General features: G+C 41.9%; 1 protein-coding gene across 1 annotated transcript; it reads left to right on the forward strand.

Moving 5' to 3' along the window:
* The first annotated feature begins 2223 nt into the window (after positions 1-2223).
* On the forward strand, positions 2224-8281 carry LOC101537543 (small ubiquitin-related modifier 1-like). The gene is given in 3 exon segments (XM_055121118.1): positions 2224-2229; positions 7989-8049; positions 8052-8281. Coding segments are annotated over 3 exon segments (297 nt in total).
* The last annotated feature ends 8029 nt before the right edge of the window (positions 8282-16310 follow it).

A 16310-nucleotide genomic window follows, 5' to 3' on the forward strand; every position in this document is an offset into this window, starting at 1 on the left:
TTGGCAAAAATCTAATCTTCATTCATGACAAAAAATAAATCTCTCAGTAAACTAGGAATTGGAGGAAACTTCCTCAATATCTGCAAAAAACCTATATATAGTTCACACCATACTAAAGTGACAGAACATTATATTTAACCATGAAAGATGACTAAGCTGCTTAGCCTTAGAAGAAGAGACAGATACTACTTTTCTCTAGGAAGAGCAACTGGCCCGTGTGGGAGAAGAGTTACATGCATACATGGCAACAACAGTAGAGACAGTGTCCTAACACCACAAAGAAAACAAAGATATATCCAGTTTTCCTAAAGGGCTGTAGCAGAAAAGCAAGTGAAAAAAATCCACCAATTTAACATACTCTATGGGGGGCTGGAGAGATGGTATCTGGGTTTAGGTGCTGTCCTTGCACTTTGTCAACCCAGGTTCAACCCCCAGCATTGCATGTGGTCCCCTGAACCCCATCAGGATTGATCCAGGATTGATTGTACTAACCCACCTCCACTCTAGCTTCTGGAAGATGGCCCAGCCTCAGGGGAGAAAGCCTTTTAGAACCTTTGTCTGCCTGCAGGAATGGCAAGAAATCTAGAAAGCCTCCACCCCTAGGTTTACTCCCCTTCCCACCTGGAATTAAATTCTTGTGGAGTTCATGCCCAATTCAATCTGCTTAATCAATGGCTGAATAAATAGCAGTACTCTTACATTTTCAAATAAAAGAAAGGAAATAATAAAAATCAGAGCAGAATTTTTTTTAGAAAGAGCTCGATATTTCTCACATAAAAAAATCAAAGGATGGGGCTGGAGTGACAGCACAGTGTTTGCCTTGCACGCGGCCAATCCGGGTTCGATTCCCAGCATCCCATACGGTCCCCTAAGCACCACCAGGGGTAATTCCTGAATGCAGAGCCTGAAGTGACCTCTGTGCATCACCGGGTGTGACCCAAAAAGAAAAAAATCAAAGGAAAAAGAATTTTGGTTAATACGGTAATTAGCCCTTTTGTCATGTTCATACTATTCTTCCACCATCTGGACCTTTGTGTTTGTTTTTGTGGTAGGTTGGGTGGAGGCCACAACTGGCAGTGCTCAGGGGCCCCTAAAGCAGTGCAAGGGGTGGAATGTGGGTTGACTGTGTGCAAGGCAAACATCCTAAGCACTGTACTATCACTCTGATCCTATCCAGGCTTTCTTAATACAGTGCATTTAGAGAAGGCTAGGAAATTTCTCAGTGAGAAGGAAGATTATATCCTTCCAGGTTATTTAAAAGCCCCTATATTGTTGAATGTTCTTTATAAAAATGATTTTATTATTTGCTTATTTGGGGGTGAGGGGAGGTTGGGTCACATCTGGCTGTGCTCAGTGCTTACTCCTGGCTCTGAACTCAAGGGTCAATCCTGGTGGGGTTCTGAGGACCACATGTGATGCCAGGGATTGAAGCTATGTTGACTATGTGCATCTCTCTAGCCCCCATAAAGAAGATTTTAAACTGGTGGATTTTTCACTTGCTTTTCTGCTACAGCCCATTAGGAACACTGAATATATCTGTATTTTCTTTGTGGTGTTAGGACACTTCCTCTACTGTTGTTGCCGTATCCCCTTATCTTTTTCCTTTTGTATCCCTACAACTTATCCCTTCCTCTTACAAATATTTTTTAAAGTTATGAGGCCACTCTCATAATGTGATATATGTGATATACACATATATCAGTATGAGGAAAATACTCTGTTATACCATGTTTTCTCACGTTAGCTCCTGAAACTGACCCTTAGATCCCTTTGACCCTTAAATCCCTTCCTCCCCCAGTGTTCTGAATATTATCTGGGTAATTAGCAGGATATTTAGAAAAAACAAAGCGATATCTAAACAACTACAACCAGGGTTATCATGACAATGGTTTGAGAGTCTGGGAACTTAATGGGCCGAGTTACCCCTCTGGCTGTTAGGTCATCTCGTTATTTTCCCTTCTTTCTGATAAATTAAATGCAATAAAACTATTACTACCATTTTCCTTTTCACCAGTATGTCATAAAAATAAACTCAGTACAAGAGGGGTGAAAATAGTTAAGGTTTTATTTTGTGAAGGAAGGAACTGGCCAGTGAAAGGTACTCTGTTTCTGTTTACTTTGTTTTGATCTCTTCATTCGGGTCTCCTTTCCCTTTTCCCCTTCCCTCCCTTTCCCTTTCTCCCTTTGCAGGCCACTTCTAGTGAAGTGCTCAAGAGTCACACCATGGCGGTACTTAGGGCACCATGTGGTGCTGGGGATCAACTCCAGGGCTTCCAGCATACATGCATGTGCTCCAGATTTTGAGTTTCTCCCTGGCTCTCTGACAAGAAGATTCAGTAAGAAAGGAAGCTGTTTGACCTTCAATTTAGAAGTCAATCCTTTCTATTTAGTTCAATAGAGCTTTTATTGTTTTTGCTTTTCTTTTGTTTTGTTTTGTTTTTTGCTTTTTGGGTCACACCCGGCGATGCACAGGGGTTACTCCTGGCTCATGCACTCAGGAATTACCCCTGGTGCTCGGGGGACAATATGAAATGCTGGGAATCGAACCGGGGTCGGCCGCCTGCAAGGCAAACACCCTACCCATTGTGCTATCGCTCCAGCCCCTCAATAGAGCTTTTATTAAACACTAATAGTTGTAGCATTATAAGCTGTAGGCTATGTGACTCTCATAGGAGTTACAATATAATGAACGCCACCTAATTCCCAAATACAATGTCTTTCTTGAATGCTGGTAAAGAGTCCTAATCCTGATTCTTAATTCCCAGATTGAGGGCCATTTACGATTTATTCACTCTATTCATGTACAAAGAATCTCTATTCACGTGCAAAGGCAGCAGAACATTCTGAATACAGGCACAAAATGGTGTTATCACTGGGGATTCCCCTTGAGTCTAAATTGTGATAGAGGGGCCCAAGGAATAGTTCAGTGGGTAGGGTGCTTGCCTTCCTGATCCGGGTTCTAGCCCCAGGACCCCATATGGTCCCCTGTGTCCTGCTAGGAGTGACCCCTGAGCACAGACCCAGAAGCGATCTCTGAGCAGGTGTTCACCCCCTAAAAAAAAAACCAAATTGTGCTGGAGTTCAGAGATGTCTGATCTCAGTGACGGAGGAGTCTGTCAGAAAAAACAAATTGCCAAGAAAGAAGCCAAACATGATTCTCGCCCTTTGTTTGAGATGAAACAAAGGGCGAGGAATGAGAAGGGAGAAGCCCTTTGAATGCAGTCTGTCTCCGTGCTCATACCTGGGTATAGTAGAAAAGGGAGTGGGGAAGGATTGGGAGGAGAAGGTCTAAAGCCCAAAGCAGAAGTATCGAGCTTTCTTTTCTCTTTTTGCGTCACACCCAGCGATGCACAGGGGTTACTCCTGGCTCATGCACTCAGGAATCACCCATGGCGACACTCAAGGGACCATCTTGGGTGCTGGGAATCGAACCTGGGTTGGCCGAGTGCAAGGCAAACGCCCTACCCGCTATGCCATTGCTCCAGCCCCTCACTTTTCAAGTTTTTTTAGAAAGGATCAGGGCATTAACACAAGTGCAAGCTACAGAAAACCAGACTAGAAGTGACTTTATTTTTGGGAGGGTGGGGCCATACCTGGGAGTGCTCAAGAATACTACTAGTTCTATGCTCCAGGTACACTCCTGGTGGTGCTCAGGGCTGATATCTGGCTTTGTGTTCAGAGATCGCTACTAGTGGGGCTAAAACAACAATGTGGGGTACCAGGGCAAATATCTTCCCCACTGTATTATCACTCCAGGCCCCTAGAAGTGAGCTTTTTTGTTTGTTTGTTTGTTTGTTGTTTGTTGGTTTTTTTGCTTTTTGGGTCACCCCCGGCGATGCACAGGGGTTACTCCTGGGTCATGCACTCAGGAATCACCCCTGGTGGCGCTCAGGGGACCATATGGGATGCTGGGAATCGAACCCGGGTTGGCTGCTTGCAAGGCAAATGCCCTACCCGCTGTGCTATTGCTCCAGCCCCTAGAAATGAGTTTTTGAAAATTAAAAATCTGGCCTAGGTAGATAATTCAAATTGTAAGTTACATGCCTAGCATGAATGAGGACTTGAGTTAGATGCCCAACACAAAATTATCTCCCCCCACAAAAAAAAACCCTGCATATCTGAGTGGAAGAACACACTGCTAGGTAAAATGCTGTCAGAGCTGTCCTGGAACATTGCTGAGGTGGTCCCTGTAAATAAAATTTACAATAAAATTTAAAAAATTTAAATAACGGGCTCTCTAGTCAAGGTCTCCATATATGGTCGTCAAGCCATGTCAAGAGTGATCCTAGAGCACTGAGCCAAGAGTAAGTTCTGAGTACCACCAGATGTGACCCCAAAACATAAACAAAAAGCAGGGCTGGACTACAACCAGAGCATATATATATAAGCATCATAAATATGAGTGTGACCCTCATCCCCCCACTGCAAACACTGGTCAAGTGTAGGAGCACCACAACCACATATGTAAACACCACAGCTAAGCATGTGTGTGGCCCTCAATCATTGCAACAACAGTGAACAAGAAAGGGAAGAAGAGAGGAAGCACACAAACATGTGTCATCTTTCATCCCAATTTACACCTCTCAGCCTCACTGCTGCTGCCTTATCCCTTCTGAGAACCACTAACTGGCCTGAGAGTACGAAATATTTATTATTGTTTTATTTAGTGCATGTTTGTTTTCTCTAAATCACCACATGGGAATGAATCATATGGTGTGTATTTTTCTCCCTCAAGCTTATTTCACTTAGCATAATACCCTCCCAACATCAATTTTTACCAGGAAGGATGGCTATGGCTTCGACGCCAACAAGTTACTTCACTTTTCTTTTCTTACTCTTACTTTTCTTACTCTTTAAAATGTTTATGAGGCTGGAGAGATAGGTCAGCAGCATGTAGGAGGTCTTCGATCAATCTCCAGTGCTACATTGGTCCCCAAGCACCACTAAGAGTAACCTTCAGAACACAGAGCCAGGAGTAGCCCCTGAGCACCCCTTGACATGGTAAACCACACACGCACACATATAAAATATGAATACTCCCTTCTATTGTAAATTGTTTCTACATCTATCCTTCACCACCTGAACTTTTCTACACCCAGATCCTATATTATTTCAGTAGAGTGGGTAATGCCTCCTCTAAAACTTTGGCCCCATCTGTCCACATGATAGATCCTTGACCTTGCTCTTTCCGTCATCACTCACAGTAGCCCATAAACCACACCTGCAGTTTGTTCCAATTAGTGAAAATCAAAGAAGATCCAAAGTCCTCTTCTTTGTTCCCTGAGAACCCAGATTAAAAGAATTAAGTATACTTTCAAAGCCCATGTAGTGGGGTGGAGGTGGGAGTAGGGGTAGAGATATTAGGACCAAAAAGTGTGCTTTTTTTTATCAGAATTCTACGTTCAAGGATTCTCTGTCCTACTGTGGATGTAGGAATATCATGCTTTATTCTCAGCCAATTAGCTGGGCTCTGCTTCCACACTCCTCCACCAACAATCAGCTACAGTCTTAACTCAAATTTTCTATGACTCATCCTAAAAAAAAATCTAAGAAAGAGTTGACTTAAACCTGTAATTTGTTTGTCTTTCCTACACTCTTGTTAATGTGCGTATTCATCAAAAAAATAGCTAACTCTTCTAGAAATGGTGTGCTGGGAGATATGATAGCTTGTAAGAGAAGCAGATTCATCACTGGAATGTAAGTTTCATGAATCTTTCTCTTACAAAGTTTAGTTTGAACTTTAGGACTCTCTCACATAGATTATACTGAAAATAAAATTTGACAACTATAAATGATCTACTCTTAAAAAACCCCTGTGCATTTAAAACAGTAAAACCTGTTTTAATCCTTCACAACTACTATTATTTTGATGTTTATGCAATTCATAACATAGTATACTTTTCCAGTGGGATCAATATAGTGTTGGGTAATGTACTTGTGATACAAATTCTTTTGTTGTTTTTGTTATTTTGGGGCCATGACTTGAGGTGCCCAGGGCTTAGTCCTGGCTCTGTGCTCAGGGATTACTCCTTTTGGGGCTCAATGAATCATATGTGGTGCTGGGTATCGAGCCCCTGTTGGCTGCTTTCAAATCAAGCGCCTTACCCGCAGCTGTACTATCTCTCTTGCTCCTCATTTTCTTTTTATATTATTATGTTTCAAACTTCACCCATTTACCACTCTCTCTTTTTTTTGGTTTTTGGGCCACACATGGCAATGCCCAGGCGTTACTCTTGGCTCTGCACTCAAGAATCACTCTGCACCCAGGAGTCCTGCTCAGGGGACTATATGGATTCTGGGGGCCAAATCCAGGTTGGACACGTGCAAAGCAGCCACCTTACCTGTTGTGCTATCTCCCAAACTCCACATTCTCATTTTTTCTTAATGAATAAAAACCAACAATACAGTGCTATAACAGGGCTGGAGGAATAGCACAGTGGGTAGGGTGTTTGCCTTGCACGTGGCCGACTCGGGTTCGATTCCCAGCATTCCATATGGTCCCCCGAGCACTAGGAGTAATTCCTGAGAGTATGAGCCAGAAAAAAAACCCTGTGCATCGCCAGGTGTGACCCGCTCCCCCCCAAAAAAAGCAAAAAAAAGTGCTATAAGATTTGGAAAAGCAATATATTATATACCATATATGTTATATATTACATATCTATCATCTAGTATCTCTAGTATCTAATATCTAGGTATTATTATGGACCCTTAAAGTCTAATTTATGCTACCAGTGACTAAAGTGGGAATAAATCAATTCAGCCTGAGAAGGCAGGTGGAACAGAAGTAAAATGACAGTGTTTAAATGAAGCATGTACTCCAATTATTCTAAATTAATTCCCCTCACCTTGGTTTTGCAAAGAAGTGTTAAGGGTATTAATCTTCTTCCAGTGTGGTACATCACTCCACATGAGTCATTTCATTAATCTTTTTGTTTTCTCCTATAACAGCAAGGTAAATAGTACCTGTAGTGGGACAGGGGAGATAGTTTAATGGGCTGGAGTGCATGATTTGCCTGTTGGAGCCCCAGGTTCAACCCCCAGCCCTCCATGGGTCCCTCAGTGCTGATGAGAGTGACACAGACAACCTCTATCACAGAGCTGGATACAGCTCCCCACATCATCAGGTGTGGGTCCAAAACTAATTAAATAAATTTCCTGTTGTGAGCCTGTACTTACAGGAGAAAAAAGAACTATATCCTTTCTAAAATGTAATTACAATTATAAAGAGTAAAGTATTGAGCACTGCATGTGCTCATTATACGCTAAGGTCTTGGAAGAACATTAGATATAAACACTTGAGAAATCTTTCTTGCATAGATGAGTAAGACAATAAATGGATAAGACATCTATTGTATTCTAGAGTTCCAGGCTATAGAAGATCTGAAATGCATCCTTGACATCAAGAGACTGATCACTGATTCAAATCAAATATGCTTTCATAATAAGTTATTTAGTGATTGAAGATAGTTAATGCCAAATGAATGTTACAACCTATCATCTGGAAACTGGAATTTTCCAGTTCTCTGCTTCGAATTAAATTCCTCCCTGAAATGTATCTTCTCGAGAGTGAGAAGTATTTGAATATATTTAGCTAGAGACTAATACAATTTTGTAAAGATAAATGGAAATATAATTTCAAGGACAAAAAGAAAGATGGAAACATTTTTATCATCCTGTCATGAGGAAAAGTTTTATTATTCCACAACATTGCACATCTCTCCCTATATACTCAACCACAAGCCCCCACCAATTCTGTACATCCTGTCAGTGTACATTAGTTTCAATTTCTAGGATTTTATATAGATGAGATTGTGCTATATACACTTTCCTGCTTCTTTCACCTAGTATGGTGATTTTAAGTTGCATATTGTTCTACATAGGCTCTGCTGTGGGAAAGGGAGACGGATTTGTAAACCCCAGAGCGGGGTCCTACCTATCTGAACCACTGCTATGTGGAGTCCTCGGATAAAGCCACTAAATCATGTTAGGAGGCAAAGCCTTCAACTGAGGACATGGGGGAGTAAGAAGGAAAGAGAATAGATAAAGTGCAGCTATTGGACAGGATAGCAGTGAGATTCACTTTAAAGTGAAAATGACTACAAGTCTCAAGAAAGTTAAAGAATCTTCAAGTCAAAGACAGGGAGTTCCAGTGAATTCACTCAGGTTTCTCTTTGAAGGTCAGAAAATTGCTGATAATCACATTCCAAAAGAACTGGGAATGGAGGAAGAAGATGTCATTGAAGTTTATCAGGAACAAACAGGGAGTCATTCAAAGGTTTAGATACTCTTTTTAATTTTATTTTCCCTAAGTTTTTTTCACTTTTTAAAAAAAGTAGTTCAGAAAAGAATTGAGAACAGACACTGCGTCTCTTTAAAACAACTGGTAATTTGAATTCTTGTGCCCATGATTCATTATTGTTTGTTTTCATTGGGCTGACTTTTGGTGATCAAATCTCAGCCCCTTCATAATGTCTTCTCCTTTAGGAACTGAGTGTTGAAAGTAAGTAAAGGGATATAGCTGATAATCTTTCAATATCTATATTGAAAGGCCCCAAAGGAAAGAGAGAGACAGAGAGACCGAGAGAGACCAAGACAGAGAGACTGAGATAGACCGAGACAGAAAGACTAGACAGAGAGAAGAAAAGTGCTTGCCATAGAGGCAGGCAGGGGTGGGGGTGACGGGAGTGAGAGTGGGGACATTGGTGGTGGGATATGTACCCTGGTGAAGGGACGGGTGTTGGAACATTATATGACTGAAATGCAATCATGAACAAATTTGTAACTATGTAAAAAAAGAAAATGACTTGTGTGTACAGAGCAGCCATATTTTCCAGGGACTATGCATTTTCGGCTTGTGATGAGTAAGATGGATCAACGCCAGTGTCCATAATGTCTTTCCAGTTGGTCCTGAAGTTCTAGGATGTGACTGCTTCACTCCTGGGCTATGACTTCCAGTGGGAGATAGAAGTTTCTCAGAACTGAACTGGTGGGAAAATGGTCTTTCCTTATACTAAAGCTACTTTTAAAACCTGAGGGTCTGGACCAAAAAAAGAGGAACGCTAGGTTCAGAACCATAGTACAGTGGGTAGGGCTTTTGCCTTGCACGCAGCTGGTTGGTTCGATCCCCAGCACCCCATATGGTCTCCTAAACACTGCCAGGAGTAATTTCTGAGTGCAGAGTCAGGAAACCCCTCAGCACTTCTGGGTGTGGCTCCAAAACAAATAAAAAACAAACAAAAAAAAAGAGGAACATCAGATTGGAAATGAAATGACAGCTACGATGACAGTAATGACTAATTCCAAACATGGCTTCACTGAAGAGAAAGAATTTTGAGATTAATAGAAAAGTTTCTCAGAAGCTCCCAGAAAAGTTCTCTAATCAGCAGTTAAAGTTATTCACTCAGAAGGGAATACAAGAGAACACTGCTCTTTTTATAATTTTGTTTGTATTTTCTGGCTTGGGATATAGTTTTAAGTGGACATTGTCTGTACCAGCTTCATTAAAATAAACAAAACATTTGTAAACACTGTCAAAAATATTGTTCCACATATTAACAACTTATTCGTAGGCCAGAAAGATAGCTCAAAAGGCTGGAGCACATACAAAGCATGGGGAAATTCCAGGTACAAATTTCAGCACCACATGGTCCCCGAGTATTACTGGGAGTAGCCCCTAAGTACCACCAACTATTCCCCCTCCCCCAAAGAATATTTATAGGAGAAGATTAGCGCAAAGAGCTAGTGTGCATGCTTTGCATACTAAAAGCATAACTTGATCCCTGGCACTACATGTTCCCTTGAGCATCATTAGGAGAGCCCTCCAAGAACTGAGCAGACAGTAATGTCTGAGCACCACTGGATATGGTTCCAAAACAAACAAGATATTTCTTTTTATTGTTGCATCTCTTTACATAAACACGAAACTGTTTCATTCTATTCCACAGTTTGTTTACTCATTCTTCTGTTGAAAGATATTTTAGGGCTGGAGCAATAGTACAGCTGGTATTCGCCTTGCATGGGGGCTGACCCAGGTTCCATCCTCCAGCATCCCATATAGTCCCCAGAGGACCTCCAGGAGTTAATTTCTGAGTGCAGAGCCAAGAGAATCCCACCCACAGCACTGCCACGTATGGCCCCCAAACCAAAACCCAAACAAAAGAAAGACATTTTTGTTGTTTCAGTTATAGCAGTTTTTGCTATTTCAAAGAAAGCAGCAATGAATATTGTTGGCTGTTTTCCTTTTTTTCCTTTTGGGTTTTGGATTACACTCAATGTCCCTTGGTTTCCATGCTCAGAAGACCATTGAGGAGCCAGGGATCAAACCCATGACTCCTACATGCAAAGTACATGCTCCAGCCCTGGAGAGGATGCAAGTCTTAATATGGACATATGTTTTCACTTCCTTTTATTGAAGGGTGTGGTTAGGACCACACTCAGCTGTGCTTGAGGGCTCACTCCTGGCTCTCTGCTCCTGGAAGGGCTGGGGGACCATCTGCAATGCCAGGGAGATTGAACCCAGGCTGGCAGTACGCAAGGCATGTGCTAAACCCTGTACTATTTCTCCAGCCATGTTTTTTTTAATTTTATTGAATCACTGTGAGATAGTTACAAGCTTTTGTGTTTGGGTTACAATCACACAATGATCAAATTGTGTGATCCCTCCACCAGTACACATTCCCCATCACCAATCTCCCTAGTGCATCCCCCCTTTCCCACCCTCCCCCTGCCTCCATGTCTCCAGCCATGTTTTTTTTCATTTCACTTTCTCTTTACCTTGAATACATTCCATATTTCAACACAAAACTCACTATTGTTGTTGGAGTTTCCCCCCAAAAAATACAACCCTGCTGAAAAGGAAGCATTTGGTAATTAGTTTTCCCTTGTCCAGCCATGTTTTGACTTCTCACTAAGATAGTAGTCTTTGTTAACTATAGTGATTTTATACAATAGTTAATATTTGGAAGCAACACAAATGCTCAAAGACAGATGAGTGGATAAAGATGTGGTCGGGCCAAAGCAGTATTACAGTGGGTAGGTTGTCTGCCTTGCATATAGCCAAACCTGGCACCCAATGTGGTCCCCTGAGCCCTGTAGTCTCTGAACACAGAACCAGGTGTAAGCCTGTAGCACTACTAGGTATGGCACCCCAAAAACAAAAAGATGTTACAAACACACACAATGGAATACTATTAAGCTATAAAGAAAAATGAGGTTTGGGGTGCTGGAGAGACAGTACAATGGGCAGGGGACTTGCCTTGCATGTGTTCAACCCGGGTTTGATCCCCAGCACTCCATATGGTCTTTTGAGCACCACTAGGAGTAATTTCTGAGTGCGGAGCCAAGAGTAACCCCTGAACATCATCAAAACAAACAAACAAAGATGAAATCTGGACATTTGCAGCAGCAGGGATGGAACTAGAAGGGATTCCCCTAAGACATATAATTAAAAGAAAAATGTCAAATACCAGATAACTTCATTCATATGTAAAGTATAAAGAATCAGGGACTGGAGAGATAGTACACACTGGGGTTAAGCACTTGTTTTGTATGTGGGTGACTGTGATTTGATCCCCAACACCACATATGACATAAATATACAAAACCAAAAGAAAAGAAAACACTTGGACTCTGATCACAGGACTGAGGTTACCAGAAAAAGACCCTCCTTCTTTTTTCTTCTTTTTGAGTCACACTGGCAATGCTCAGGGGTTATTCCTGGCTCTGCACTCAGGAATTACTCCTGGTGGTGCTGAAGGTACCATATGGGATGCTGGGAATTGAACCCGGGTCAGAAGCATGCAAGGCAAACGACCTACCCGCTGTGCTATCGCTCCAGCCCAATAAAGGACCTTCCTTTTGAAATTGAAAGGGTGGAGGGAATCCAGTGAACTGTGGTAAAGGGACATCAGTACTTTGGTGATGGTGTAACATAAAACAATTTAAGTAGAGTGAAACTATACCTGTAAAACATACATAGTCTGTGAGCCAGTGTTGCCTCAACAAATAACTCTTTAATGTGTCATGATCCACAATTATTTGGAAATGTAAAAGGAGTTCTCTTATCAAAAGTTTGAGGACTGAAAAAAAAAGTTTGAGGACTATCTACTCTACTTGTTCTGATACCACAGGTTTGAGTACTATCTACTATCTATCTATCTATTCTCCTATTGATGGACAACTGTTTTCCTCAATTTTGTTATTATGAATAAAATATTATGAATATTCCTGCATATATCTCATGGCGGGTCACATATTTGTTGCTATTAGCTGTCTAGATGTGGAATTGCCATTTCCTGGTATTTCTTTCTATTTTTGTTTTTGGCTTTTTGGTTTTTGGGTCACACCTGGTGATGATCAGGGGCTATTCCTGGTTCTGCACTCAGGAATCACTCCTAGCGGTGCTCAGAAGACCATATGGAGTGCTGGGGATCAAACCCGGGTTGAACACATGCAAGGCAAGTCCCCTGCCCATTGTACTATCTCTCCAGCACCCCAAACCTCATTTTTCTTAAACAGATGGTGTTGAATACCAAATTGTCGTTGAATCCAGAGTTGATTGACTATGTTTCAAAGAGTGATATGTAATTGTTTTGTTTTGTTTTGATCCACACCTGGCAGTGCTCAAGGCTTACTCCTAACTCTGTGTTCAGGGAGCATTCCTCGTGGTACATAGGAGACCATATGCAGTGCCAAGAATTGAACCAGAGTTGACTGCATGAAAAACAAGGTCCTTAATCCCTGTATTATCTCTCCAGTCCCTGTAATTTGTTTATACACATTGGTATCACTTCTATATTTATCTTCAGTTAATTCCTTTTTTATTTGATCCATTATGCCAGGTGAATTTTCTCTCTCTTTCTCCCTCTCTCATACACACACATACACCAAATTTTTATCTCTAACTCAGAATTATCCCTTGAATTCTAAACTTCCACATATGACAACCTAATGAATATCTTTATGCTCCATATACGTCATTTGCCGTTCCATAGAGCACACAATTCAAATATACTTAAAATGGAACTTGAAACAATATGTCATTGTATTCTCAAATTTTTTACTAGGGGCTGAAAAGGTAGTTCAGTGGGTAAGTTCTTTCTCCAGCATGCCATATGATCCCCTGAGCACTGCCAGAAGTAATTCCTGAGTGCAGAGCCAGGAGTAACCTATTATTCCAGGTGAATAAACACAGACACACACATTTGGTGAGAATTGAGTGTGTCCCTAAAACTTTTTACAAAATTCTTTGCTAGAGAGCTACTTCATTCTAGTTTCTGCCTTCACACCTAATTCCTTCAGTCAGGCAATCACCATGGCCGCACCTTCAGTTTTTCTGTCTAAATATTAGTTGAGTCCGTTTTCTAGCTCCTTCCCTTCCCTCATATTGTTGCTGTTCAGATCAATTCTTTAAATTTTTGGTGCTGGTGGTAGGGACATCCTAAGTGGTGCTCAGAAAGTCCGGAGACCCCCACTGGAATTTCTCAGTTAACTGGGCAGGTGTTTCAATGTAAGGGCCTGAGATGCTGCTTGGGTCCAGCAGTGCTGGAGACCTTCAAGGCCACACTAGGTAATTCTTGGGGACCATGGGGGAAGGTATACTATATCCAAGTCCTAGTTTTTTCTAAACTATCATAGAAGCATCTTAATTGGTATTCTTGCATCCAGCATTAACACCTTCAATTCTCTTCCACTGAATCTACAAAAATCAAAATCAAGAGCTAGAGAGATAGTACATGGGCTAAGGTGCTTGTCCTGCACATAACTGACCCAGATTTGATCACCAACACTGCCCATGGTCTCCCGAGCACTGCGAGGAATGATCCTTGAGTACAGTCAGGAGTAAGCCCTGAGTACTGCTGAGTGTGGTCCAAAAACCAAAAAGGAAGATGTGAAATAAATTAAACTTGATCACAGATCTGTGGCCGGAGCAAAAGTACTGTGAGTAGGGCGTTTGCCTTGTATGAGGCCATCCCAGCTTTGACCCCCAGCATTCCATATGGTCCCCTGAATGATACCTGAGTGCAGAGTCAGAGTAATCCCTAAGTATAATCCCAGAGTTAGAGTAATCCAGGAATGATTTAGTCACCCCCCAAAAATTAATCACACATCTTCTCTTCATTCTTACACCAAAATCTTCAATGGTTCTCTATATCCATACAGTTAAAGTCCAACTGCATGGGGCCAGAGAAATAGTACAGGGTAAGGTGCTTGCCTCACATGTGGCTGGTGTTCAATCTCTGACACTGCATGTGGGTCCCTGAACACTTCAAGGAGTGGCCCATAAGCACTGCTGGGTGTGCACCCCCACCCACAAATCCACCTCGAGCAAGGTATTCACTGCCATCTGTTGTATGGCACCCCCACCTACCTTTCAATTTAATTAGTTTACACTATCCCTTATCTACAAGTAATAATAATGCGTTGCTTCTCGTTATTTTTCAATTACTTTGATGCCGTATATCAATTCAGCTTCTCCAAGAAGCAAATATCAAAATAGAATTAGACATGCAATATATTTATTGGGAGGACTACCTGAAAAGGATAAAGGCAGAGGGAGCAGGAATGTGTGGGAAGAGATTTAAAAAGACATGAAGCAGATCTGATTTTTGTGAAAGGGAGGAAAGGAGGGACCTCATACTGTAATGCAGTTCTAAGAAGGCTTTGTTCAGGATAATAGGGAGAAACCAAGCAAAAGTTTCCTATTAAAGAAATTCCACAACATGCCAGAATGTCCCAGTACTAATATTCTGTCTTTCTCAGTCACTGTCTGAAAGTTCCCTGGAGGGAAGCATAACTTCGTGGGAACATTGCATCAGATTAAAAACTCCTGTAGCTGGAGACTGTTGATCATCAATCATCTCCATAGCAAGTTATTTTTTCGGGGAGTGGCACACCAAGCAATGCTCAGGGGTTATTCCTGATTTTGCACTCAGGAATTACTCCTGGTGGTGCTTCGAGGGCCTTATGGAATGCCAGGGATCAAACTCAGTTTAGTCGCATGCAAGGCAAACATGCCCTACATGCTGTATTACCACTCCAGTCCCACTGCAAGTGTTTTGGCAATAGAAAAATATTAGTGTGGTATCACATCAGTGCCACGAGTTCCTATCCCTGCAATATTGGTCCAGGATATTTTATCCATGACTCTCATTTTCCACTCGATGTTTGGTTGGTTAATTCCTAACAGTACCCAAAGAGATAGTACAGAGGTCAGGGCACTTGCCATGCTTGAGGCCAACCCAGGTTCAATCCCCAGCATCCCATGTGGTTCCTTGAGCACTGCCAGGAGTGAACTGTGAGTGCAGAGGCAGGAGTAATCCTGGAGCACAAAAATAATCCCCCGAATTCCCTCTCCTCTCACCAGTTCCCTTACCGAAATATAAACATATCTTATTATTTTGTATATAAAACTCCTCTAAGAATGCTGTAAGTTCGCAAATCACTCACTCCATCAAGTCTTCCTTGACATACCTAGGCTGAAGCAGGAGATCACTTTGCACATACCTCTATCAAAGAACTTACATATTTATGAACCTTATGAACCTGCTTCCACCACTTAAATTTAATCAATCTGAAAGCTGGAACTGGGCCCAATTTATATCACTATGTCCAACACCTGACATTGTTCTCAATAAGCATTTTCTGTATTAATTAATGAGTAAATCAATGAATGTTCAAAATCAGTATCTCATATTCTTTGGTTTTCTTTTGGTTTTTGGCCATGCCTGGTGGTGTTCAGAGCTGTCCCTGGCTCTGCATTCAGGGATCAATCCTGGTGGGCTTATGGGATGACAGAGACAGAATCCAGTTTGGCTGCATGCAAGGCAAGTGCCATACCCATTGAACTATCGCTCAGGCCTAATATACCTGGTGGTTAGTGAGAGCTACTCTCAGCTGGGTGTTTGTGGAACCATCCAGTGTCAGCAATCTAACCTAGGGCTTCACACATGCAAGGCAAGTGCTTACTGCTGAGCTATATCTCCAGTCCAATTTGCATCTCATATTCCTGTTTTTTTTTCTTTTGGGTCACACCCGGCGATGCACAGGAGTTACTCCTGGCTCTGCACTCAGGAATTACTACTGGCGGTGCTCAGGGGACCATATGGGATGCTGGGAATCGAACCCAGGTTGGCCACGTGCAAGGCAAATGCCGTACCCGCTGTGCTATTGCTCCAGCCCCTCAAATTCCTGTTCTTAACCTAAAATGCCTCCTCTTTGCTTTATCTCTCCTTCAAAATCCACTAAACTCAGATTATGACCAGATTAAAGTCACCTGGTCACACCTATTTTTACCTGCTGTATCTGCTTTA

Source organism: Sorex araneus, chromosome X, assembly GCF_027595985.1.
Source record: "Sorex araneus isolate mSorAra2 chromosome X, mSorAra2.pri, whole genome shotgun sequence".
Classification (NCBI taxonomy): domain Eukaryota; kingdom Metazoa; phylum Chordata; class Mammalia; order Eulipotyphla; family Soricidae; genus Sorex; species Sorex araneus.